This window comes from Spea bombifrons, chromosome 4 (genome assembly GCF_027358695.1).
Source record: "Spea bombifrons isolate aSpeBom1 chromosome 4, aSpeBom1.2.pri, whole genome shotgun sequence".
Taxonomy (NCBI): Eukaryota; Metazoa; Chordata; class Amphibia; order Anura; family Pelobatidae; genus Spea; species Spea bombifrons.
This window is the reverse complement of record NC_071090.1, coordinates 65,194,748-65,222,372: the sequence shown is the minus strand read 5'-3', so window position 1 is coordinate 65,222,372 and position 27,625 is coordinate 65,194,748. Positions and strand designations below refer to the sequence as shown.

The window sequence follows — 27,625 nt, the reverse complement described above, 5'->3', positions numbered from 1 at the left end:
CTAGAATCTTGCATATTCATGCTTTCTTTGTGTCTGTAGAAAATAGAGGGCTGATGTTTAGAAAACACAATTATTTCAGAACGGCGGTTTTTCATTAGGCTCGTAAACCGCCATAATGAAATCCCTTTCCACCATGGTGCCCTTCGTCTCTTTACCTAGTTGAATTACATCGAAAAGTAGAAACACATGGCAATATTTCACTGAAACATCAGATACAAAATCATATCCAGATTCGCACATCTTTTCCACAATCTATACCTTCTCAGTAAAAGCCACGTGGACCCTTTTTGCATTGGCAAGAAACAGAAGATTATTAGTTACACATTTATATAGCTTATAGCTGTACAATAGGAAAAACAAGTAGTGCATCCCGTGACAAATTTGGACGGGCCATATCAGCAGAGTTTTCATATATTCAATTTTAAACATCTGTGAAAATCCAAAATGACTTGTGAGAAAAATTAAAGTTGACTTGGGCAACCCTATTCTCATTTTACACGGCCACTAATGATTCATGTCTGGGCTTTGTGTGCGTTATAAAAGCCTCTATTTGTGCACACTGAAAATGCTGTTTAGTAACATAATAAAATGAAACTCTTTTGCCGTTAGCAAGCTTCCAGGCCTGTAATTAACTTCTTTCTGGGAAAGCCACCTACTGCACCATGAGTAATGTCAGCCATGCCTGGACCAGTAAAGCCAAAGGACCTAAGGGAAGGTCTGTTCCTTCCATGTAGCCAAATTAAAAGGGCACTTGTGTAATGCTAACGTCTCTACATCATTTTGAAGCTTATACTAGCTCATGCTGTCCTGCACTAACCCTGCATTTAAATGGATGCTCAAGACAAGAGTTTATGCTACAAGTGTATTCACTAAAGGAGTGTTTGCAGGAGAGTAGACATATTAACAAACCAATTTCACTATACATTATGAAGGGTCAACCCTGGCAAGTTTCTCTAGCAAAAGGGCCGAGCTGACCTTGCATCATGTATAGGTCAATTGGTGAAGTTATTTACAGGAAATCTCATTGATTTAACTATACATTATACAAGGCCGGACAAGGAAAAGCTCACCGGGGTTGGCCTTTTCTAATATATATAGTGAAGTTAGTGAGTTCAAACCATATTAAAATATATTAGAGTTGTACAACTTAACGAGTATTCAGTATTATTACATGAGAATTTTGTATCTCCCTCATTCCCTAGTTAGTGTAACAGGTACTGAAAAATGGGTACCTAATACTAACCGATTAGGTACTATAGATTTTTTTTATGTGCTTTTTTATTTCTTCAACAGTATTTTGGTCTACTATTAAATAAGGTTCTGATTGCTTTATGTTATAGCTGTTTAGCTTATTTTCTCAATAGAGGTTTTTAAATCCCTCAGCAACTTTCTCAGCAGGTGTTACATGTATGTTTTCAATGTAAATGCAGTTTACATTAGATATGACCATACCTGATTTTTGCCCCTTCTCCAGTCCTTCGGGTAACAGTAGCGGGGTCCTGACGTGCCCCACTCCCAGCCCATTTCCCCCTTAAATGAGGGTGTGCCCTGCAACGTCAGCAGGAAAACCCAATGACGTCAGCGGGTAGACCTGGTCACATCCCCCAAAGGGGGCTGCGGGTAGCCAGAGCATGAGGACAGTGACCACAGAGTGGGCGTCTGGCGGTCCTGCCCTGGCTCACGTCAAGAGCAGCACCCTAAGCAAATATGTCGCTGCCACCAGGATGAAAATGTCAGCAAACATAAGGTTAGTAACCTGCCCTGGTTAATATCTATCTATCTATCTATCTATCTATCTATCTATCTATCATAACAGAGTATGAAATATATACCTTTGCAGGCAAATTGACGGCGCAGGTAAAGCCATAGGCCATACTGTGATTCACTTTTCCAAACGCAGTTGACAATGAATATGAAACAGTAAATTAAAATTGAAACGTTCATTATAAACAGAGCACACTGAGGATTGGATGCAATCAGGTACATGTCAGCTGAAACTGCACAAACCTGGAGGACGCCTCCCGGCACCTAAATCATTATAAATTCATTTTGTGAGCAAACTGAGTAAGCAAATGAGTTTTATATGAGTTTTATATATTTATACTTTGTAAATAATTAACATCAATGGCTCATTTTTAAACTACTTTGTTGGGCACAAAAAAGCACAAATGTGGCATAAGGGAATATACATGTCAGTAAAGAGTTGTATCTATATCCAGCGTGTACAATTTTCATGTTTGTTGGCTAGAGACGGGATGAACATTATGTAAAATAATACTGCATAATAAGGTGACCAGACCTTAATGCTAATTGATTATTAATAAAAAGCTGCAGGGTAGTGTCTCTAAAGTTTACATTTCCCTTGGCATTACCCTTGATAGGGAAGGTCTGGTCACCCTCATGTCCCATCCATAACTGCAGGCTCCTCGCCAGAGTTTCTCATTCACTTCATCGACCTTATATTTTTTGGGGGAGATTTGGATTTGAGAACAAGTTTAAAAGGAATTGTCCCTCAAAATATGCCAGAGGTGCAGCAAGTCCAATGCTTTGTCATTGCTGGAGAGCAGGGGGTTTACCACATGTGGACAGCTTGAAACTGGAGGGCAGAATGCATTCCCTCGGCTTGAGAGATACTCTGCATATAACATATAGCATCAAGTTTATTTCTGCCATTAACCTTTAATATGAAACAAACACATAGCATACTAGCTCGAGGTTTTTTCAGAACTTCTTTTATTCAAACATCAGTTCAATGGCACTGCCACACAGCCAACTAAGACTAGGGGCTTGTCACTCACCTTCACTCATGCTCTCACACACTATCACTCATGCTTTCGTATGCTCTCTCTTTCTCTCTCAATGTCTCCCTAGCCTCTCCAGTGATAACGGAGCTGATACTGGGGAGAAGCAGATGAAGAAGGAAAACAGAAGTACAAGAAGAAGAAAAAGAAGAAGCAGAGCTGTGGAAAAGGAGACAGGGTCACGGAAGCGGTTGGTGGAGAAGGTAGGGAGACATTGACAGAGAGCATGAGAGAGAGCGAATGAGAGTGTGAGAGCTAAAAAGCAGAAACAAATGGTTTTGATTTTTTCCCCCAATAGGGTTGTCTTATATTCCGGTCTTTTTCTTTTGTTTCTTCTTTCATTAATTAACAACGTTTGGGGGTCATCTTTTAATCAAGCAAATCTGGTATTTAGCAGAATCTTTTCTATCAGAGACACATGCATTCAGGAAATAACCTCTGCAGCAGACACAGTGTCTAGCCAGTGTGAATAGAAATAATCAGTTGAGCTGCATAAAAATGAACACAGCTATTAAAAGAAAAGGGTGAATACAGGATAAATAATAAAGAAGTCTCCTTGAAAAAAAAATACCCAGGACACCAGGCTCTCCTCCACACGGGCAGATCTGTCCTTGGAATTTACAAATCAGATCGGCTTGGCTATAAAACATTATGACATTGGCTCATTGTACTGGAGAGAAATGCCAGGGGCATTGGGAGCTGAACCACTGTATGTTCTGAGATCATCAAATACATTTGCTTTTCCACCGTGATCATTTTATTTAATTGTAACCCTTTAGTTCTAAGCTTTTTTTTACATTACATTTCTGTTTTTCTTTATGCAGCTATTTAACATGGAAGATATGCTCAGCTGTATGAAAGCATTTTCCTGTGAACTGAGTTTATTTTTTGGGCAGTTGAGTCTGTAGGTTTTATATTTCAAAATTTTAAGTGTTATAATCTCACGGGGCTTGTAAAAGGAAATACTGAATTACTCCTCAAAATGGTCACTAAGCAATATTCCTGAATGTTTTCACCATATAGCTCCTTTAATTTCCACTTAACGATATTCTGTTATACAATCCTGCATATAACGTGCACCCTGCTTATACAAGAGCCCCCTGAGATCTGCTTTATACATTTAAAGGAACACTCTTGATTTATTTTTTCTTCTCTGCTCTTTACTTTTAAAACTGTGCGTTTTGTGCCAGCCCCCTTGCATCCTGCAGAGTTTTTTTTATGTCAGACCCTCTGCCGGGAATGCAAAACCCCCCTTTGTTCATTCAGGTCCGACTACCCTATGTCCGCAGAATTCAGTCTCTATAATACAGTACAAGTAATGGAGAATATTTAGAGTTTGCAACATCCCGCATATACTTCACATTCAAAACATTAATTACTTGTGATGTACAAAATTATTTTCTGATTTTCTTATCGAGAAACAGTTGCTTCCTGTGTACCTACTGCAGAGAATGGGGGAGCAGCCAGAATTTATTGGACTGCTACAAGAAGGGAAAAAAAACAACTTAAATAGAGGCATTTTCCATTTAGAGTCATAGTTAGCTAATTAAGTCTAGCAATTCTGCGTGTTCATTTTACCCATCACCAAAAACACCATGGTGACGCGAAAAAGACACCTCTCAGGCTTTTTTGTGTCCTCGGCCTTAAATCCAAAGGATCAAGCTTCCCCTCTGTCGCAGATATGCAATCTTAATGGAAACCCCAAGCATGGGTCTAACTGAACATTAGAAAACCCTTTTGCTATTATGTTACAGCTAGAAATTCCCGTAATTTCCAGGAAAACAGCTAAGCGACCCCAAACTTTTGAACGGCAGTGTTTGTCTTCTCGACAAAATCTAAACAGAATATCTTTAGCACCAAGTGTAAATGACACTATTAACACACATTTCCTGGAATTCAAATCTCTTTCAAAGTGGCCATTCATTTCCAAGCTCAGTCTTCCTACTGTACAGCTGAACACTTCCTGCCCACCCAGCTAACGCATGTGAGGGAATGTCATTCTAGGGATGTCTGACTTCCTCCTCTTCAGACATGACTGCCTCGGAAACCAACGTTAACCATTTTCATACAGCACATTCCGTCCCTTGACAGAGCCCTACAGCTTTATTCAAAAATACCAAAAAACTATTCTTTCAAACTTCTTATGCATCAAATCCGAGTAAGAAATACATGAAATTATATAGTGTGCAAAGAACCAGCCACAGAAGATACATCTAAATAAATCCAGAGCCAAATTAAGATTATGTTGTCTTGTTCTAGAGAGGCCAGCCGTTTTTTAAATGTGAATGGTTCATTAAGATGGAAATCTGCTTCTGATTGTCCATCAGATTAGTGTGTCGTTACTTCCCGACACTGGAAACAAAATGGCCTACTCAACTGACTGGAATCATGTTAAAATAATGGTATCATTTATTTTTGCTGAGACCATCAGCTGCAGGCCTACAAAGTTTTGTAGAACAGTCTGCCATTTCTACAAGATGCAATCGATACAAAAATACAGATGCTTTTCACAAACAAGGACATAATGAGTGAGATTTGCTTTACCAAATTACTGTGACAAAGGCAAAGCTGTGTTTGGACATGCATCACTCTGTTGTAGGACTATAAGGACACTTAGTCATTGACTACAAACTCTTCCAAAAAGTAAACAGGAAATCGGGAAACATTCTGTTTACCTGCACGAGAAGTTCCAACTTCCTGTCATCTAGGAGGTGAACTTGACATCTCCGCCCCTCCGTCATCTGAAACAAAAGAAGCCATGTTTATTGTTTTGTGGATAGCAATAAACAAAACCCAAACAATGCGACTGTTATTGGCTTATCTCATAAGAAGAGACTGCATTGTGTATCCACAATGGAACCTCAAATCTATATACGTCACACTTCCATGGGATTTCTTACGTTAAACAAAATGACCCTAGCGCAAGTGCCCTAATAATATTCCATTTTCAAGCTAGATAATATTAAGTGTATATGTTTTTATATTTGAAACAAATTTGTAAGGGCAGCAAATAACAAAACATTAAATGTTTTTAAATACAAAATAAAATGCTGTATTGGTTATTCCGAGAAATGACGTGCCTTTGGCAAATGAATGTTTGTTTTGGTTCTTTGGTGAGGGATCATAGCAGGTGCATGTCACAATAGCCATTTACACAATATCTCTGATGTTCTGTGCGAAGGGTTCACTCAGCATTAGCATTATTTGGATGCACACAATGTTTTCACTTTGATGCTTAGTATTAACATGTATTTATAGATATCTTCCCTTCTATAGACAGGCAGGGCATCTGAGTACCATTATACGCAGTTCAAACAAGTGAAGCCACTTATCCAACACGGTTTTGGATACAGATTTACAATGAATCCACCAACTGCCTTAGTATCAAGAATTATTTTTGCCCATATGCGGCTTTCTTCTTTTATTTCTACTAAATCAACAAAGAAGAAATTGGGAAATACTGTAATTAACTATGTTATTATAAGCTATGATAAATTAGCTGTGCAAATCATGACAATGGTATTTATGAATGCTACGATCTGAGAATATCTTGATGTCTCCTAGCACTGTTCCGACATTTTTCACTAGTAGAGTCTAGAGAAGCAGCACATCCCTTCCATACATCAAGACATTTGCAGATATGTTTCTCTACAGTGTAAAATATAGTGCTATCCTCCGAACTCATATATTATCAAACCATCAGCAACGTATTGATCTAACCAGTCGTGTTATCCTATAACTCCCTTCTGCCACTGGTGGTGGTGGGAACTAAATTTAGTGAAACTTAACCACCTTAGTGGTTGTTTAGTAACTAGAATATATATATATATATTTTTTTTTTAATGTGTAACACTATTATATTTATTGGATTACATTATATTCATAGCGTGCCAGCAGATTCTATAACACTACTAAAGTATGGTTAAGTAACATTAACAATAACGTTAAATTTAACAACAATAATATAAATATGTTAAAACACACTGGTACACAAGGAGATGGCAGCCCTCCTGTTGCAAGCTTACTATCGCTTCACTATTTATAACACTACGTTCAGACTAAGCAATTTAAGCTCTTTTGTGTATATTTCATCTCCAACAGATATTTCTGAATGTGATTCCAGTTTTAGTTTTATTATGCTTGTAACATCCTTATAAGTACAATAAGGATGTGTCTGAATTGGATGAATAAACAACGGAGATACATTTATCACAGAACACACACAAGGAGTTTTTGTATTACCGCACACTTTCTTTTTTTTTTGATTTATTATTTGTCTTTTGCCAGCCAGACATAACACGTGAAACTATGTCCCTAGGAGGAACTTTAGATGTGATATAATTCAGCTCATTCAGCAAAATCCTGATGACTTGGCAATGGTAACTGTATCCCCAGGGATCAACTTTCTAATCTATAGATGAAGTAATGACGATAGCAGACACTAACTGTTCCCTATTGAGATGGTTGGGTATCTGTCACACTACACAATTTGTAGCGCCTGCGCAAATATTAAGAAAATGAGATATTAAAGACAGATAAGGACCTGTGCAGACATTAGATACCCCAAATGTGTCATTTTGGTAAAGGATCATTTTATGATTTCATACTACACTATTACATATTTTTGCAGGATGTTTATAATTATTCCGCTAATCCATTGTTGTTGCCAGATTATCTACAGAATAATAAGTGACTACATTTACATTACAGTCGTTCGATGCAGAACATTTTGGGTTTGCTAGGTTTCATTTCTGTTCAAAATACATGCAATGATACTGCTGTATATACTTATTATCGGGTTCCCTTTTCAGGTCCAGTATGCCTTATAAGTGGCTTAGGTGAAATGTGAGCGGCTTAACTTTAGTAAAAGAGTGGTAGGTATGCAGAACAGCCTCCTAGTAGTAGTGGTTAGTGTGGGACTTTAAACATGTATGTAATATTGTTATGGCTATCTTGAAGCTAAGACCATGGACTTAATAAAATAAAATAAATGGGACAAACGGTTATACTCCATTGGTTATAATAAGTTATTACACACTAGTATTTGAATGTACTGTGCAAGACATATATATATATATATATATATATATATATATATATATATATATATATATACATATATATAAACTATATAAGACTCTGTAAAAATAAGAGAATATTTAAATAAAAATACTGAATTAAAATTAGACATTTTATTGCATGCAGCCTCTGGCAAGTCAAGAACAAAAAGATGTATTCTCAGTAGGAGAGATTTTATTGCATATTGTAAACTCATTTGAGCCACATTTGTCTGTCATTTTTGTAAAGTAAGATAGACATAAAAGTCTCAATCAATACTCGTTTTCTTCCTATTACTCTAGCCAAATGAGCAGACATTCTAGGCCAATTTACGCTCTGTGGATGCACACATCATGATCTAGAATAATGCGCTCGCGGAATCTTTCTTGTCTCCCAAGTTTCCCAATTAAAATCGGAGTCTAAAAAATAAAATACTTATTTGGTATAATGGCCATTTTATCATTTTGACTGAAATGGCCTCTATATTGAGTAAATAAATGAAGGGAAACACTGTTTTTTTTAGTACTATGTTAGAATACAGTACATTATAACAGACCTACATTCAAGCCAAATTCTATGCCCTTTAAATCAATGTATAGTTATTTGCCCATAATGAAAACACACAGCATATATTTTTTTTAAGGTGATGTTGGATACCAGATTTTGCTTTAAAACAGATATCTCTGACCTTCCATATACTGGGAAAATCTACAACGTTTACAATAACGAATTCATATACTCTACCAGAGACTGCCTATAGTGTAATAATCCCAAATAAAACAAAGTGAAACGTTACCTTTAACAGGTAAATTGCTAAAAAAAAAAAAAAAAAAAAAAAAAGGGGCTAAATGTTCAAGACCTACTCTATGAAGATTCATTTTAAGATGATGAACGGAATCAAAACAGCTATGTTTATATAGGTCTTCTGTGGCACCGTATTTATCCAAGCAAATATGAGTAATTCTGCTGTTCACATCAGAGCAGTCACTTAAAACCGCAGTTCCCATAAAGCGTTGTCACAAGAGGATTTTATTTCCGAGTTTCTTTGAAATTCACTTCTTAACAGCAGGTGATACACAAGGCAGGAGGCCAACAAAACAATATGCTGGCAGATTAATCTGGTAATTAATAAAAACTAAACTGTGGCAATCACCGTTACATTATTTCGAAAAGAAAACAACATTTTTGCAACTATTTACTATAAATCGCTTAAGTCTTTAAAGTAATGCTGTGAATACGTCAAATTAATTTAAACAAGTAATATATATATATATATATATATATATATATATATACACACACATTAGCAATTTTCTTATAATTTAATTATTTTTCTTGCTAAATGTACTTTTAATTAGGACTGGGGTCACTGATTTAATAGCACAAATAACCTCTAGCAAGTCAAGCTGACTAGGACAAAGCAGCTTTTAACAACAGGAACATAGTTGTTTTTAATAATAATTAATACAAATCCGACCCATATCATCAATGTATCATGTAACACATGTTTCTTTAAGCTGTTTCCCATTGTTTCTTAATTGGTGCAACTTTTTCCCATTAACTCAAGTGAATCCAACTGTTCAGAATTGGAATTTGGGAACCGAATTAGCAGAAAAATATCATAACAATAACCATTTCATGTAGGGTTGACCTAAACAACCTCAAGACAAACAGTGTTAAAAATGCTGACATCAAAACTAATTGGCGTAAACTCTGCTTTGTAATGTCACAAACAATGACACTTTAGAAACCATTGTTGTCATTGGGGATACAAATCCCCAAAAATAGATTTCTCTATGTAACGTGTAATGTTCTCTGCTGCTCCAAATGACTGATGTTTGCCCCCCTGGTTTTAAACTACCTGAAATAGGTATACCATATGCAAGTATAAGGGCCATTACATATGTGCCTTCTCTGTACTCATTGCTATAGAAGAATGATTGTTGGTTATAGGCTCTGATGAGAAATAATGTCTCTTTTCTTTGCATTATCTATACATTGTGAAGTATGAACCTTGAGGTGATTCTCATGAAAGAAGGGTTGAGATAAACAGAGCTGGCTGACTGGCAGAGGTTTTAGTCTGCCATGTATTTTACAGAAACATGGGCTGCGAAGCAAATAAGGAAAACTAAGGCATTTGCGAACGACATAACATTAGTGTCTTGAATATCCTTCTTATTTAAAAAAAAATAAAAAAAATAAAACAGAACGTCATGGAGTCGTAATGGTCTAGCCATTATCATAACATAGACTGTCATTAATCTTAAAGGGGTTAGACTACATGCAACAAACAGTATCATGCTTCAAATTTAGTTTATAAAAAGAGTATATTTTATCACAATAGACAAAGATCTCCTGGTGATGATTGTGATGATTGTACACAGATCGCTACTACTATTATAGAGATAGCTGGGATTTTTTCTCAGTGAATACAGAGCTGTCATGTATCCATCAAGAACGCACTGTTCATTGTAAATCTGAACCGGCAGCTTAATACAGGCACGGGATAATTCAAAGGCTGGTATTTTGCAATTAGAGGGCTTGTATAAGAAAAGAAATGACGGTTACTCTTAATGACTTAATAAGGAACACTGCTTCTTAGCATCTAATTAAAATACAAGCTCTGAACTGGTTTGGAAGTCCGCATACAATAAGAGTGAAGCAGACAAGCTGAAGGAAGGTGTCTACTGGTCAGGAAGGTTGGCCTTCTTCTGTGTGCACCATTAATAGGCATCTCTGTTCTAATACGCCAGCGTGATTCACAGCATTCAAATCAAATACATGTAGAGCACTGGCTGTCCGCTAACAAAATAAAATACATTCCAGGCGTACATATTTTACTAACGGCCACACGGGGATTTGCTTTGAAACCTGTTCCCGACCAGCAAACAATGGAACAGCGACTAGGCAAATGACATCATCTATCAAGAATGAACACTCTATCCACACTGTCTACAACTTTCTTCTTAGATCCAATTTTTTTGGCATATTGCTTGTCTGAAAAAAAGTTTGAGTATAAGCTGGTAGGAACTCCCATAAACCATACTGATAGGAAACTTCCCATCCTTATGGTACGCGATGCAAATTATCTCAAAAGCTTTAGATGGTTTCCCTGTGCAGTAAATAGAACCTCATATGGAAATGTTTTTAAGGTTCATACCAGCGACAAACGGTAAAAAGAGTGGTTGAATTCCTCTTGTTCTCAGAGAGTTAAACCTGTACTCTTAGGAAAGGATTGTGTATGTTACAGTGCATCGCTATGTCTGTGTTTAGACTGTTGCCAGCCATGACCTTGCATTCATTTCTAGCATTATCCAAAGCTAAAGATTAGCTGTAAATTTTTATTCTTGTAAAATAACGGTTTTACAAATCTCGTATTTCCAAATTTATTTAGTGTTTAAGAAACATCACAATAAACAGAAGAAAAACAAGAGATAATTGTGACAGGTTTTTCTGACCTCCTTTAAATCCAAACATTTATGATCTATATGTGAAGGATAACGATAAACACAAAGATGAGATGATCTATACTAATGCATATTGATGAAAAACATGGCATTTATAACCAATTTTGGTGTACAACTATTCCCTGATATCTAGGCATATAATGACTTCTTATTAACATGGCTTCTTGAATGAAAAAAACTGTTTCTAGTTAGAAATTGTTTCTTCACGGCATGTTTTTGTGATACTGCCATTAGGAATTTTGACACACACAGCTAACTTTCTGTAAAACACTGAAGATGAGGACAGGTAAATCGAAAATTGATAGAAAAAGACAATACAGCAAACGCATAGGCTGCAACAGTAAAAAGATACCCATAACTTCATAGCCAACTGCAGCTTCAGCCCCTGAGACAGGCATTCAAGAACCATATTACGATGTAGACAATTACAGCTATTTTACCTGCAGTTAATATGATGTAAAATGACTTGTGACAAAACCATTATTTTAGATTATTTTCTTCAACCGTGCATAGAAAATCAAAGCCAAATAAGAAGCATTAACTGCAGTCAGGTCTGGTAACACGCCGGGATTAACCTCTACTGTATCATACAACCAAGCCATTTTGGGAATTAAACCTATGATCTAGAATACAAAGCAGGGAAGGGTTTTGTTGATACTTTCAATCCATTATAAAATATAAATCTGCTTCTTGCTACTAAGAGGTAGAATCCAACCATGCAACTATCCATTAAAGTGGATATGATGGCTGGAGTGCTCCTCTTGGAATAGAAAGAAAAATGTGTCCCAGACTAACAACTCATCTGGCCACCTTGTTTGAGCAGCTTGCAGCTTATGTAGCGTTCCTCAAGCACATGGATAGGAATCTTGACTTGGCATTTTGGTTTTCATACACATGAATGCTTCTCTTTGTCATGTTATGAAAAGCCCTAACACCGGGGTGGCCAAGCTTGGTTAAAGGACACATTGCCAGCTTCATTCAAGGTCTTATTCCACAAATTGATTTCTCGGGTGGCACGCCAGGTGTGTCCTGGGTTAATGTACCAATGGTAATTTGTAGCTATAATAAACGAAGCTGCAGTGATAATATTAAGTAGCTGGAAATGTATTGTATTAAACAGGCCTATGGTAAATCTCCCGGCTTATCTCTGTACACGTGAGTGAGGTGGAAACAAAGTTCTGTGGATTTTTTTGCTGAGCAGAGACAATCCATTGGACAGGGGATGGGGGGATTAAATCATTAAATGGAAACTGCTGTTCTTTGGCTTTTCCACTATTAGATTCTAGATGGCATTTGCTTGGTATGGCTTTTCCAGTGGCTGAGTTGTCCAGAATGTTTCTTTTCCGGTTTTTATATAACGCGATGTTGTATTCACCAAATGTTTAAACAGATCACAGCTAAATACTTTGGTTATTTTACTTTTAACTTTCTTTATTATTATACCTTGGGTAGTTAACTTCTTAAAACCCTCAAGACAAAATAGGGTTTGAGTGCCACATGTTCATAGATAATGTCAAACTCTAATAACAGAATTACAGGACTTTGGCGTAACAGGTTCATCTATACATATCTTGAGATAGATAATGGATCGTACACAAGAATCAGTCAATGACTAAGCTCTCCACAGCAAGGAATAGCTATGATTGCTATAATTACGAAGGAAGAATACTGCATCCAATAGCTCTCCAGTGGGGCATTTGTTTAATATGAATATTCCCACCATACCTACAGTATATTTCCTAAATATATAAATATTGACAAAAAGGGATGCTTGCCTTTAAAAAAACAGAAAAACTGGTATCTTCTACTGCCTCACCTATACCATTACACTTCCCTAAATTGTTGATAATTGTTAATGTAATTTTAGTTGAGATTTATGTGATTTTAAGGATTGTGTAATGTTGGCCCTAGGGTCTCATTTGCTTGCATGCAAAGAAAGGAATTGCCCTTACGAGCTCAGTGCCCTACTTAACTTAGTTTGCCTATATTGGCAGATTCAGTCCCTGGGCTTATAATCGACTCAGTAAACCCCCTTCCTTGTCACAAACACTCTGCTTGATGTTTTTAGCATGAACATTGGATTGGACAGAGCAACGTAATATATAAAGGCCCATTCATAATGTATGTATTATCTTTCAATTTTACAATGCTGGATAACAACATAAAACAAAAATAAACTAATTCAGAAAATGTCAGAAGTGGTAGAAATCTGCACTTAATTCGGAGCACACAACTTGCTGCATGTGTCATTCATAAAACATTTAAAGGACATCCTTGATGGGATTTCCTTAATGATACGAATGGGAACCGTGGAAGAAATCCGGTCCTCATTTCCCTCCGTGCGAGAAGTATTCCATCGAGTCTCTGGGTAGACTAAGTTACTGTGACTCACTGCTTGGGAATTCGAATGGTATATCGGCGTACCCTCTCTGACCTGGCACAGTCATCTTCCATGCACATGCTTTGTCTGTGTATGCGTGCGTAATCAGCGTTCTAATTAATTCTTCTCTTTATATGAGCTGGAGTGGCTGGTGAAAATCTGGAAGCCCTAGCACTAGTCACCAAACTTGTCGACATCACATATGGAGAAGCCAGGCTCACTGTTTGGCTCGCAACATTCGTCTCAGTCCACAACCAGATTCTGCCACTCATCACATCCTAAAACTGAAACTTAAGATGGGTAAATTAGAATTCACTTGCCAATGTTTACAATATTTGATTTATTTAAAAAAAATGTATCAAGAAATAGCTCATTTAGATCCTTTTTAGGAATGCGTGTTTTTTTAAATTATTTTTTTTCTTATTAATTAACAGAATAAAATATATGTGGCATATAACTTTCTGTTAAATGTTCTGTTTTTTACATTCAGCATTTCTCCGGCACCATTCAGATTGGAACAGATGCCAATGAATATTTACTCTAGGAGTATAATTACGACTGCTATCTCATTATTCACATTATTCCCCACAAGGTACCTTTTCAAATATTTTGAATTAGATTTGGCAACTTCACTCTGTGACACACAAGGTAGTATTCTTTTAGGAGCCTGCAGACAGCACATTAATATATTTCTTCTTCCTTATGATGTCTCATATTGGCATTTCGGCTTATAGAAAAAGTCTCATAGGGATAAATAAATCACACATCTCAGTAGCTAGGCACTGATTGATTTTTTTTTATTTACTGGAAAGGCAAGCTCTCGAGGCAGCTACGGAACCACTTTCAGGTAGACACGAGACAATCTGTTATCAGTCTGAACAATTTTAAATTGGCCTTTGATAATTTGGTACCATTGTTTATGAACATGAATATATTACACGGGTATAAATAATGAGATCATAGAGAAGGGATCCCTATGGATCAACAATTGGTGGAAATAAAGAAAGAAAGAAAGAAAGAAAGAAAGAAAGAAAGAAAGAAAGTCACATTCATTAACATTTACCCAAATGTTAATGTGCTTTTGTTTAATTGTTCCATCAACATATATTCACTATTATAAGAAAACATCCCAATAAGTGAATCTAATATCTTATCTGCTTTTAATGTAATAAGCTGTACAATCACTAGACAAGTTGAACCCTCTTTTGCTGTAAGAGACATTTGGATAGAGCTCTAAGTCTACTCGGTCTGTCGGTTTTGTCCTCTTTCTAAAGCCTTTAAGGTTCTGTAAATGCATTTTTATAAGCAGGACAGGTTCTCTATGTGATTATCTAGATGTAAAATGATAAAATAGTCACGTGTACCTATTCTTTATTTCAAACATGATACAGTACTCTACTATTTGTAACTGTTAGCAGTTTAACTTCTACCACCCAGCAAATCCTGTCCTGCCTTATTTCCCTGATTATGCTATAAATCTCTTTGCTACAAATGAACACTAGTGGCACTAGTAATGAGATCTTTTTAACCAAGGTGCGAGCCTTCATGGTGTAAGCAAAGTGCTTGTACATATTCACTCCTGTCTAACATACATTCAAAAACATTGAACCATAAAGAGGGCACACCATTATCCAATCCTAGTGTAATTACTGCTGATTTTTTATGTTACTCTAGACATCCTGCTGGCAAGTTAGATAAAAAAAAAAATCTGAAAAGAGGCACACGATCTTCATATCAGAGAAGGCCATACAACCCCTTCCCAAAAGGCTAAGATCCAATAATAAGAATATTGTTTAACGATAATTGATGGAATGCACTCAAGGTCATATCTCAGTGACTTTACATTGACTGACTCATCCAAGTACAGGGAAGTATGTGTCAAACCTCATGCCTGCTCTTTACGACATTTGTGACAAAACACTTTGTCTTTGGCTTTTGACAAGGCTTGTATTGAAAGGATATGTGATTCACAGTATGTGTGAATGAGAGCACTGTCACCATAATGGATATTCTAGATTATATGTGTTTGTCATCCGGTTATTCTGTTGGTATCTAGGTTTAGATGGTCTTTCAGACCTCCCCTTTAGCGCTTTTAACCTTGTATGTCCCACAGTCGAACACTAAATCGCTTATCCATCTGCCTTCTGTAATATACACACAACAAGCAAAGAGCAAAGAACTAGTAAAGTACCGAACCAAGGCATAAGAATTTGGTGTAAAATCAAGACATGGTGGCTACACTAGAAGAAGGGGAGTCTAATGATATACATATAAATAAGGTGATAACATTTTATTAGAAAAATGCGAGCCTGGGCATTCTACCTTTATGCTGTGTGGCATCAAGAACATCATTTATTAAAAATGTTAGACTTAAGTCTATATATGACAACGACAATCCAAATGTAATATAAAGACTAATAATAAAACAAAATATTCTTGTGGGGGTGGCATACATCAAATATTTATTCCACTATTTGTCTACAAATCGGAGGACATTCTGGGGTTCCTTGAGGACAAAGCTAGGCCTTTCTAACAGGTAATAAACCCACTGGCATCATATATAGTAAGCTAGGCAAGGTGAGCCTCCCACTGGAGATAGGAGGAATGCAAATGGCCATAGAGAACTAGCTTCACACTTGTTTGTAGAGTCTCAGCCCAGGTCTCAGACATGAACAAGGCTTTTTTACCAGGGTAGCCTTTAAATGAATTAAACTGTGCTATCCTTAAATCTTTTTTTAAGACAGCAGAAATGAAGCAGGTGTATTTCATGATGCATACGCTAATGAATGGAGTCCATGCACCCCTGATCTTAGTCCAGGCATAGAAATTGAATGACGGGTTGTTGGGTTGGTGTGCAATAGCTCACCGGCCGATCCCGCAATACATGCAGGGTATAGAATTATTATTTTGTGGGCAATTTGCCTTTAGTGTTTTAGCTAACCACATAGATGACTGGGATATATATAGCCGAGCTACAACACCCCTGAATTACAGTGCCTATTCATCTAATTTAATGCAGAAGAAATCAGTGTATCAGGTAACAAGCTTCTTTTTTTACTTGGAAACGGCTTAACCCATTAACCTTAAGAAGGAGGTCACCCGCAACACAAATGCAGTGCACCCAAGGCCCACATCGCAGTGAACATGTTAAAATTCCTACAGGACATGCTTCCGTAATACGATACGTAAAAAAGCTTTCCAGTTTTTTGCCTTTTTTTTTGGTTCCCTTCCCCCTTTCCTCTAAAAAAAAGGGTCTGTTTCTACTGCCGTGGAAGCCGGGTTATAACGGGCGCACCTCACGTTTCTCAGCTGTACGCTGTGTCTGGATAGCTGCCTGCATCCTCTAGGACTTGTGCGTATCCGTAAAAAACCTGCCCCTGCTATTTATAGCGCAAACTAAATGCTGCCTGGTAACACCGTGAACACGGAATGGGCTGAAATCAGTGGGTTTTACTATTTCTAGTAATGTACCTACCGTGCTCAGAAATAAAGGTATATTTATCTGCAGCACCAGCTTCATCCATCACCCATTCAACATGGTTCCTTCTACAGCACCGGACAGCAAATTAATAACATCCTTTACCCCATCCTCACATAAGCCTTAAAAAACCCAACCGAACGTACCATATTTTAACCCTTTCAGCACCGTGAGTGGCGGACAGAGCATTTCCACTCTAGAACTAAAAGGGTTAATAAATAAGGCATTAAAAACCCACCAGAATGAATTGCCATACTTTCTACACATACATCGAAACGAAACAGACCACATAGCTCGATATAAACGCTCACATATCGTCAGTATTCTGCTGCCTGCACCTTGCAAAGGACAAGGTACTCAATACCTATATGTTTTTGGAATCCGAATGATAACGGGGAAACTTCCCTGCTGCCTTCCAGGCCAATAAAAAAGGATTGTAGGCACACGTTACCTTTCCTTCACCCAGGCAGGCTCCCACGTTCTGCAGATGTCAAGAAGATTGTCCAGGAAAAAAAGCATCACATTAAATCCTGGTTAAACAGGCTCCCGGCCTTTCCCAGCAGCATCCATTTCCATAGCCAGGACCTCCTCTGTGGCTCTGCTGAAAGACAGACACAGCCCTTCTGCTGACTTCTCCCTATCAGTGTGTGTGTGTGAGTGTGTGTGTAGCTCTCTCTGTCTCCTCTGTGCTGCTACATCCTATTTCCCCGCTAACGGTCGCTCACAGAGACACTGGCTGCAATCCAGGGTGCACCACAGAAATGTGCATCTTTGGGGAAAAAAACAGAGGGCTTGCCACACTACAAGGAGATTTCACACACGCGCGTACACACACACATGCGTACACACAGAGGCAGTGCATGTAACTGGGGAAGGAGGTGGAGGGGGATGAGAATTGCCTTTTTTCCCTCGGTTCTTCCTGCTGGTGCATTTTTTAATGACTCACGTGCAGACAAAAACACACTTTAAATGAAAAGAGGCCGGCATGGAGTAGGGGGGAAGGGAACGTGCGAATAAAAGAAGCTGCACACACTGCTGGTACAGGGAGATTTAATAACCCGAGTCACCCTTTAAAACACCCAGCAGGCAGGGCACTCGGGCTGAGACCCTCCACTATCCAAGCACTGCATGGCAACATCTGGGCTGTAAAAGCAACACAAAACCAGCCAAGCTGGGAGAGACTGATTGCACAGGCCTGACCTCAGTAGGGGAGTCCATATATTTTATTACAAACGAGCCTTTTACACAGTAAAAGGAGCAAGGTGCAGTGTCCTAGAGGTTTATTCAAGTCAATGGCCTCAGCATAAAACAGCTCTAATGTCACATGTAATAGCAAACACTACTTAATTGCAAACATCCGAATGATGATACAAATGGATGTAGCAAGGGATGCGTTCAAGATGATATCCTTTATTGAGCCAACATAGAAAAATGTAAAGTTACGTAAGCTTTTGGGAGGTCAGAGGTCTCTTCTTCAGATGGAAAAGAGCAGTTAAGGCATGTGGGCATATCAGACTGATATGCATTGTAGTGTATAATTACCCCTATTATAGTGTAACCTTATACACTCTAAATTAACATAGGATCCCTATTATGAGTTGCATTATTTAAGATTGTTCAGCAACACTAGTAAAACACGTACGAAAAGTGATTCAGCCGCTAAGTTTGAAAAGTCATATTGCCATAGCAACCCCTGGAATAGTCCACTCAATTCAAACATTCTATTGGTTGCTATGGCAACAAAACCCCTTCTTAAACATGGCATCTTATTAGCTTTTTTTTTTTTTTAACATGGTCTCCATAGAGTGTACTTTTCTACAAACCTAGTTAAATTATCAATACAAAGAATTTTTAGCAAAGCAAGACAATAAATAAATAAATCACAAAGCACGTCTTTTCTGACTTGATCTGTGCATGCTGAATGTCGGGTTCTGGACAGGATCAGACACAATTATGCATAATTGAAAAATCTAACAAATATTGTCTATTATTTAAGGCGCTGAAACATAATCTCCGACATTTCAAATTGCTAAAGGGACACATTTGTTTTAAGGGGTGGTGTTAGAGGGTTTCTATGTGACTTTTTACCCAACTGATAAGGGCATATGCAACTGAATAATGGATTTGGATGAAGAATGATATTTATTTACACAATTTAGTTTGTAAACACATTCCCTTCTTTTTACATATACATAGCTGTGACATTGTGACGCCGGGATAACACCCGTATGCTAGAGGCACATCAGGGGATGAAAGGGAGACAGAGGGATTGCCAAAAAGGGTCTGTCCCTCCTAAAAAGAGGTCATCGGGAGCTACACAAAAAAAAGAATAAATCCTCGGAACCGCAAAGGTCCTAGTAATAAAAGTCTGAAGTGACTTCGCTATGGAAACGTGAAACCCGCCCTACATAAACGCTATATGATACGGAAACTTATATTTGAATCGGACAAAGCCAATGGATTTCTAGGAGCTAACAGGCTGTGAATAGTTCAATTTCCTTAACAGCATTTGGAGTCAAGACAAAGTTACATCTTCAATTATGCTGGCAACAGGAAAAAGGAGCTGGCAGCTGTGTGCTGAGTCGGGGAAATTTCGGAGTAAGAAAAGAATATGAGAAAGGAAACAAATCAATAAGACCTGGTCTTGCAAACCCTCTGCTTCCCCCATCCTTCCATCTCCTGACCTCTTTTACTTTCAGATTGTCATAAAGTAATTTTTACCCATGTTATCCTTCCAAAAATAAAAATTTACTACCATAATCCAGAATATAAGCATCCGACGTTAATATAATTAAGCTTATTAACCATTTCAGAGCGATTCATTAAGTTACGTTGATCCAGTGGTAGTGAGCACACTATTTTAGAGATGAAACAGCCCATGTGTTCTTTGCATTTGGATTTCATACTTTGAGTTGCAGCTCTCTGGTGGCCGTTTAAGTTTATTATTAGCGTTCTGTCTTTCAAGGTTTTGTATTAATTGGATGTGGCATGAACAGACATAGGTGGTGGTTATAGTGAGTGGGTGACAAGGATTTATAGGACATAACGACAAAAGAAAAATCTGTGGCTGGTAATAATTTAATCTTGTTCTACAATATCCAAAAACAATTAACATTACAATGTTACAATCTTGTTTTCACAATAATAATGGCCTTAATTTGGCATATTAATTTGTTTTGGGTTTTTTTTTTATAACAAAGAAACAGCATTGGCAGAATTTATGCCAGAATAAATGAGTGAGAGATGCTCTCCCTTTTCCCAAATATTATATTTCGCAGTCCAATAAACTAAATGAACCTGGGTGTAGGGCTTTATACAAAAAGCCATATATTTTAAACCTCCACTTATTTGTACACCATATACTATATATTCTCAATATTTGGATGAATATTCTTCTTCTTCTGAGGCCAATTATTCTGAAAATCCTGCTGATTTAATTAGGTCTTAGTCCTGACTCCATCCTCTCCCTCCATGCCCGTTATCCTCACTGTGGAGCCCCGTCACATAAAGACACAAATAAACCAATGAATGGTGTAAAGGGACTGGTCGGGGATATCAGAGATCTAACTGTGCCAAGAAATGTGTTGGAACTTCCTACTTGGGCTTAAAGTATGATCCCAATGAAATCTCCAAGGCAAGATCCGGGAAACAGCGAAAGAATTGAATGCAGTGTCCTTATGCAATCAATTCGATGTAATGTAAGAGGTGGAAAATATAAATGTAATTCATTTGAAAATGGAAATAACACAAGTGATAGATGTTTTTCGGTTCTTAACTCAATTATGAAGCACTTTGGGTTAACTTGGGAAAGTAAAACTACATTTAGCAAACTACCACCATATTGAAAAATAAATGTAAAGATTAAATGTGACATGAATGATTGTAAAGGCTTCTTGTCATGTCAAAGGTAATATTAATGCTACAGAGCGATAAATGAAAACGTAGCTTATGTATCATCCTGTATGGACAGGGAGGTCAACTGCTTGCAAACCACACAGGAAAAAAATATTAAGGTGTTCCATAGAAACAAGAAGAATTTCCTAGCCGGGGGATGTGGATTTATAACAACAGGAAAGGGGAAAAAGGCTTGCTGAAATCTGACAAGCCGCTTTTCTTCCGGGGAATCCCTGATCTGACACTATTATTCCAAATTGTATTATTTGTTATTATTATACATTTTATATATTATTCTTGGAAACAATACACATAGTGGCAAGACAAAGCACAATAAGCCACATCAATGCAAAAGAATAACAGGATTTGTTCATATAAATTACTAGAATAACAATTCGGTGTCTATTCTATGGATCTCCCATTGGCTGCCTTAAATTAGTAAAATATAAGGGCACACTGACTCTGCTTTGGGGTAAAAGTGCCCTCTTATTTAAATTCACTGTGTCCACATTCTGCAACATTTTGGAATACAACAATGTAAAAGCCCAGCCATAAAGCAGACATAAGGTTATAAGTCAGCTGATTAAGTCGTGTTGGTGTCAGCTTTACCAAAACAACACACTCTCATTTTTAATTAATAATTCGGTTGTAAATATATATATATGTATATATATATATATCTTAGAAATTGCAAATCCGTACTATGTTTAAGATCACTGTTGTGCTACAAATGTTGGTCATTTTGTCCCTACTGTAACTTGTACTGTGTACAAACAATACATTGAGAACAAAGAATTACCAATGTTCCTCTTTCTGTTCTCATGTATAAAATCAATTTCAATTTGTACATAGCAAAGCACCAAAAAGAAAAAAAAAAAGAAAGGTCTTAGATATAGTCCTCTATGTGTTGGAATAACAGATCACCAATACTGTTATTGTTGCCATTTATTTATACGTTAAAGAGAAATAACACTGTTCTTCCATATTATTTTCAAGGTAAGCTTGCAGTCTAGTATGGATTGGAAACAAAAAAAGTAAAAGAAAGGGCAACTGTGAGACATTCGGCTGACTTGGGCATTAGGAAAAAGATAAATGAACTGTAAATGAAAGTGATATGTTCTGGAGGAAATTGTATTAATTGACTTTGGGTCACTGGTGAGTTTATGTGTCAACTAAGCTAATTCACTCTTTTTTGAATACACCCAATTTTGAAAGCTGCAATGAAAGCGGTGATCATCACACACAGCACAAAACCTTTAAGTAATTGGTAACTGGTATGTCGGAGGCGATTAGTCATGGTTTTTGTGCAAGCTTATCAAGAAGATCCTCCAAAAATACACTTTGACATTGATATATTTAGTCTCCAGGTCCATAACTAGTTTCTAACTCAATTATACCTGATTCTTAGCGGTTTCCAAAAAGTTTTATTTCTCATTCCTCAGTAAATAAAGGCTAGTGACCTTTTTGCTAACACAAGGATTTAGTGATAATAAATCCACTGCCTTGAGTCAAAGGTTAGAGAGCAGCCAGTGAGCCAACTAAACTGAGATTGATGAGTGACTACGCAGACATTCGATAACAATCCTTACATCACATGGATGACTTCAATATACACCAAGCTCTGATAACATAAGTATAAATAATTTGGAACACAGCACCATCCTTTCACATATCATGAATAATAAATACAAGAAATGCTTGTTTTTCATACAAAAACACGCATTTCTGTGTTTTGAACATCTGAAGAAGAGACCTCCGAGTTCTTGGAAGCTAGTGTGACTGTTTTTGTATGTAAACCTAATAGAAGTTAATACCTTTGACAAAAAAAAAAATCCAAAACCTGTAGCGTTCTCAGTGTACTTTAATGAGTTTAGACTGAGACTTACTTTGTTTTGTTGCTCATATGTATTTAGCATGTTTTATGCTTATTTTATTTTTGTGGACAGAAGGCTGACCAACACACTGAAAGTGACTGGATGATTACTTGCTTGTTTCGACTCGCCTCAGCTCACCTGCAAACTCCTTTGAGATGTACAAATCAGTCATTTATCTGTATCTAAGCACAATATAATCTTTATCACCGTGGGCGATTATAAGTCATGAGAACATGAAATAGAAAATGATAGTAGGATGCAGCGTACTATTCACAGACAGATGGAAGAACAGGAGTAAATCCACACGGCACTGAGAAATTTCCTACTCCTACATCTTTGCCTGAAAAATGAAGTGACAGCTCTATTGCTAGAGGTTAATCAGTGCCTCGGCCCCCAATTATTTTTATAATCACATACAGGACAACCAAAAAAAAAAATGCCCACACAGATCCAAACTAGAATGTAAAAAAAAAAGTGTAATAGATGTAACAAGTATGGGAGGCATGCACCCCCAGACCTGCATGCAGCCTATCCACGTATTTGCTATCTATCTATCCATCCATCCATCCATCCATCTATCTATGCATTGATATAAGCAAGAACTGTTATTATCCCATGTATTCTATACTGGATACCTGAAATCATGGATAATTGGAAAGTGACACCATTGAAGCAAACAATTGTCATGAACCTTTGGTTTTTCCATCATCCTACATATCATTCATAGGAATGTTTACCCATATTAACCAATGAGCGTAGTAATGACTGTTGAAAAGGGCACTTTCTCTCATTTATATTGCGATGTCCATTATGTTTTAGGTTATCTATAGCATAGGATTTATAAAATATAGAGTATATTGAAAGGTGACTTAAAAGTTAAAATGACAACAGCAGACTATTTCATGGCGCACAGCATTGAATCACTAGGTTACGGTCTCAAATTTGTTGTCCTTCACAGACAAGCACCTGATGGAGCAGATTCGGTAGCCTTAAGGAGTGGTCACTCAATTTTATTGAGTTTCCTAATTACCAAATGAGATTAATAAGGATTAGTCTTGGAATCTTATTTAGCTAATTTAGATGCAATGCACTAGGAAGGAGAATTGAGGAGATAGGTAAAACAGATAGATCTATGTTTTGTTCTTGTACACACATAGGTATAGTAACTGCTCAGCAGACTAGGCTTAAGTTGTTGGGTGCCAACCATCATGTATCTGGCACGTCTCCATCATTGAAAACCACCCTGCAGACTGAGCATTACATAATGCATGGCCCACTTGGCCATTCTTGCAGGGGAGACATGCCAGGGATTGCCCTTTATAATGCATAGTGACGTCAGGGAATTAAAACCACAACTCTCCTGCCAACATTACGGCAAACTCCTGCTTTAGTGAATGAATCCCAAATTAGATGATAGTGGCCAGATCTCTTCTGCAGCTCTGTGGCATAACCCCATTTTTCAAAGTAAGTGCAAAGGAGGGCTCAGCCGAGATCTATAGAGCGCAACAAAAAATCCCACGGTTGGAAACTGAATTTATATCTATCCATTACATTTTTAAATACATTTTAAACTACAATTCTTCTACTGACTTCTGGTTTAGACTGGATAAGGGATAAGGGTGATCCCTTAGCCTTCAGCTGTGGTGTTATGGGCTAGATTCCTCTGCACAATGAAAGATGAATAAAAGGAACAACGTAACATCACTAATTACGCAGTCTCTGTGAATGTGAGATTTTTATTTTTCTCCAAATAATAGTGTATTCAATACATTAAGACATAAAACTTTTTATTTTTCTTGAGAGGTCTGGAGAAAGCCTTCGTTTCTAACAATATAATGCTGCCCCTGCTGGCTCTCCAGAGCATATTATTAACACATCATTGTTGCTGCTGGGAAACTTAATTCACGAGGGTTTGACTTTTCTTTGATAATGGTTGCCAGGAGGCCTGGACTATGCCCCTTTTAAAGGATGTCCCTTGCCCTTCCTATATGGGTTTTCATGGCCTTTTTACCTAAACCATGCTCATTACTAACATTTGTCCAGCTCAAGTGTATAACGCAGTGATCATTTTAATGTTTCAAAGTTTTTTTTTTTTTACTTTGGGCACTGTCACTTAACGTCGTCTTCAGGGCTTCATTGAATAACCTACCTAAAGTCTAGATTTTGCAGAAAATGAAGACTGTGCACGTAAAACATATTCAAAGTTCAACTTCTAGAGCACAAGTCCAAAAATCAATCACTAGCTGCTCAAATGCACATTTATGCTTAGTTTGCATATATCTTGCCCACAGTCTGGCATGCAAAGTTTTCAGATACACTGCATGTCTAATAAGACCAGGAAAAAGAAACAGAACATTTCTAACAGATGCCGGTGCAAGTCATTGCCACAACAGAAGCTCACTAAAACCAATGTAATACAGCAAGTAGTGGCTAGAAGTAGTAAGCGTATGTGCTTTATCATAGGAGTAGTATGCTGCTACATGCAGCATTGGAAACATCATTCCCAGGAAAATTCTTTAATCATGTGAAATTTTATCTTGGCTATAACTGGTTTCAGGAACACTTGCCATGTGGCACAAACAGGCACTGATAGGTGTCTTGTGTTGTTTTTGTGTCATTAAGCCTTGCGAGTAATAAAATGACAGATGTGCTAAGGTTTATTTGATTAACATAGTAGTGCAATTAATGTTTTGTCTAAGTGGAACAGCACCTCTAATGAATGAATGCACAAGACACAGGTGGAGATAATAGGGTTATTCCGATATTCGAGCTGGCTGTAGGACTTCATGTAATATGCGAAAACCCTCACCTAGGTCTGTAATTTGAAACAAAGTGTCCGTTACCAGATGTTATTCTATCCAGTCACCTTATAGTGTTTATAGTATTATTTGCAGAATTGGCAGGAGTAACATTGGCTAGTATAACAATGCTACTCTCAAGAGGGGAAAAAAAATGCTAATTTTTATTACTGGACATTTCCACTAACAGTTGTTTTTTTTTGCGTGCAGGCATAACCGAGTGAAACCTGATTCTTTAGTAACCATGTGGTGATAAAGACAGCAGACATTTATCATGCACAATAACATAGGCACGTCTATTGAAACACAAAGGACTCGCTGTAACAACAATTGGGACTTTACAAGCCCGTAACCTCGAAGTTAATAGGGGCCAATGTCCAGAATGAAAGACAATGTGGAAAAGAAGAACAATGAGAATTCCATTGGTTGTAGTGCTTAAGAATGTGTCAATGATTAAAATAGAATATAAGCTCACTAATAGATCGTGAGCTCACAAGGGCTGGTCCTCTTCTCCATTTGTGCCAATATATTTTAATACGCGTACATGTTATTGTCAAGTTTAATGTTGTAGTTTTGACTTCATTCTGAGTTAATGGTGGCTATGCCACAGTCTGCCACCAATAAATAAATGTATTCATGCTAAAAGCAGTGGCAATAGTTCCAGCATTCATGCCACATTACACTGACAACACCCTAATTTTAGGTATTAATTAACTGCGAATTGTGTTCGGAAAAACTAAACTTACTGGACATCTGCACCAAGCTTGGAATTCAGCAACTAGTGTGCAAAAATGAGAACCTGCTTCATGAGGGTGATTTTAAAACCATTCTGGGTGCCTGCGTAACAACATAATAGACTGTGTACAATCAGACGGAATTTATTGTCAAAGGCACAGAACATATAACATTATATGGGGCCTCTTGTGAGCCATGTGAGCCAAGGCTATTTACAAACTTGGACGTAAGCTGTGTTACAGCAATTTGAGTGGTAGGTCATACATATATGTATATTAAACAAGTTTAAACAGGTGTGTAGATTCCTAATTTCCAAATTAAAAAAAAACTAAAACTTTAATTCTGGACAAAATGACTTGGATTGGACAAAAGCATTTTCACTCTCTATGTGACAGTTGGAAACAACACAGATCAAGAAAAAGAGTTTCCCAACTGCTCGAATTAAAATGAGTTTATCGCTTGAGGTGTGTTTGCAGACATGGATGGCCCAAGATCAGGGAGGGAAATCATGCCAGAAGCAAGAAAACATTATGACTGGTGGATCCATTTACAACAATGGAACCCGTAAAGGAGGAAAGATTATGACTTATACTCTGTGGCAGATGGACACCACAGAAGGTGACATGTTAAAACACCACCTGAAGTGATCTCTTAAAGAGCTGACAAGGTCATACAGGGAAAGTGAGACCCTTGAGGGAACACCAGGGTCAGATCAGGTTGATGATCTGGTTGTTTGACAGTTAGCCCTGCAAAGCTGCTGCTAAAGGACATGACTATCTTCTCCTGAGCACCAAACTTAGCTAATGATGTCACACACATTGTTTCATAACAGAGCACGTGAACAACAGAGGGAACGCAGCTCGGTGTGACAGCCCTAAATAAGAAACCGTTCTTAATCAGATACCTTTCCACACAAAAATAAAGTACTCAGGTTTTAAACAGTATGTTTGTGCCAGGTACTTGTTATAGGCTCAAATTATGCCATTTGTGCCAACGACTGCCACAAAAACACCTCAATCATTCCCAAACAGCCCTCCATGAGCTGAAGAAGCCCATCACCAACTTTGGAACAAAGCATTTCATAACCTTATCCTGTCTGATCTTTCAGTTCTTCACAGAAGCACAACGAACAGTGTGTGC

General features: G+C 37.5%; 1 protein-coding gene across 3 annotated transcripts in view; it reads right to left on the bottom strand.

Moving 5' to 3' along the window:
- Window positions 1-27,625, bottom strand: part of FRMD4A (FERM domain containing 4A) — a 171,339-nt gene that overhangs the window by 69,332 nt on the left and 74,382 nt on the right. For 2 of the 3 annotated variants that reach the window (XM_053465098.1, XM_053465097.1), the window contains exon 2: window positions 5,477-5,542. In XM_053465098.1, coding sequence (XP_053321073.1) covers window positions 5,477-5,542 — 66 coding nt within the window. Of the gene's footprint in view, window positions 1-5,476; window positions 5,543-17,635; window positions 17,868-27,625 lie in introns of those variants that run through there. The other variant, XM_053465099.1, reaches the window with a different exon arrangement.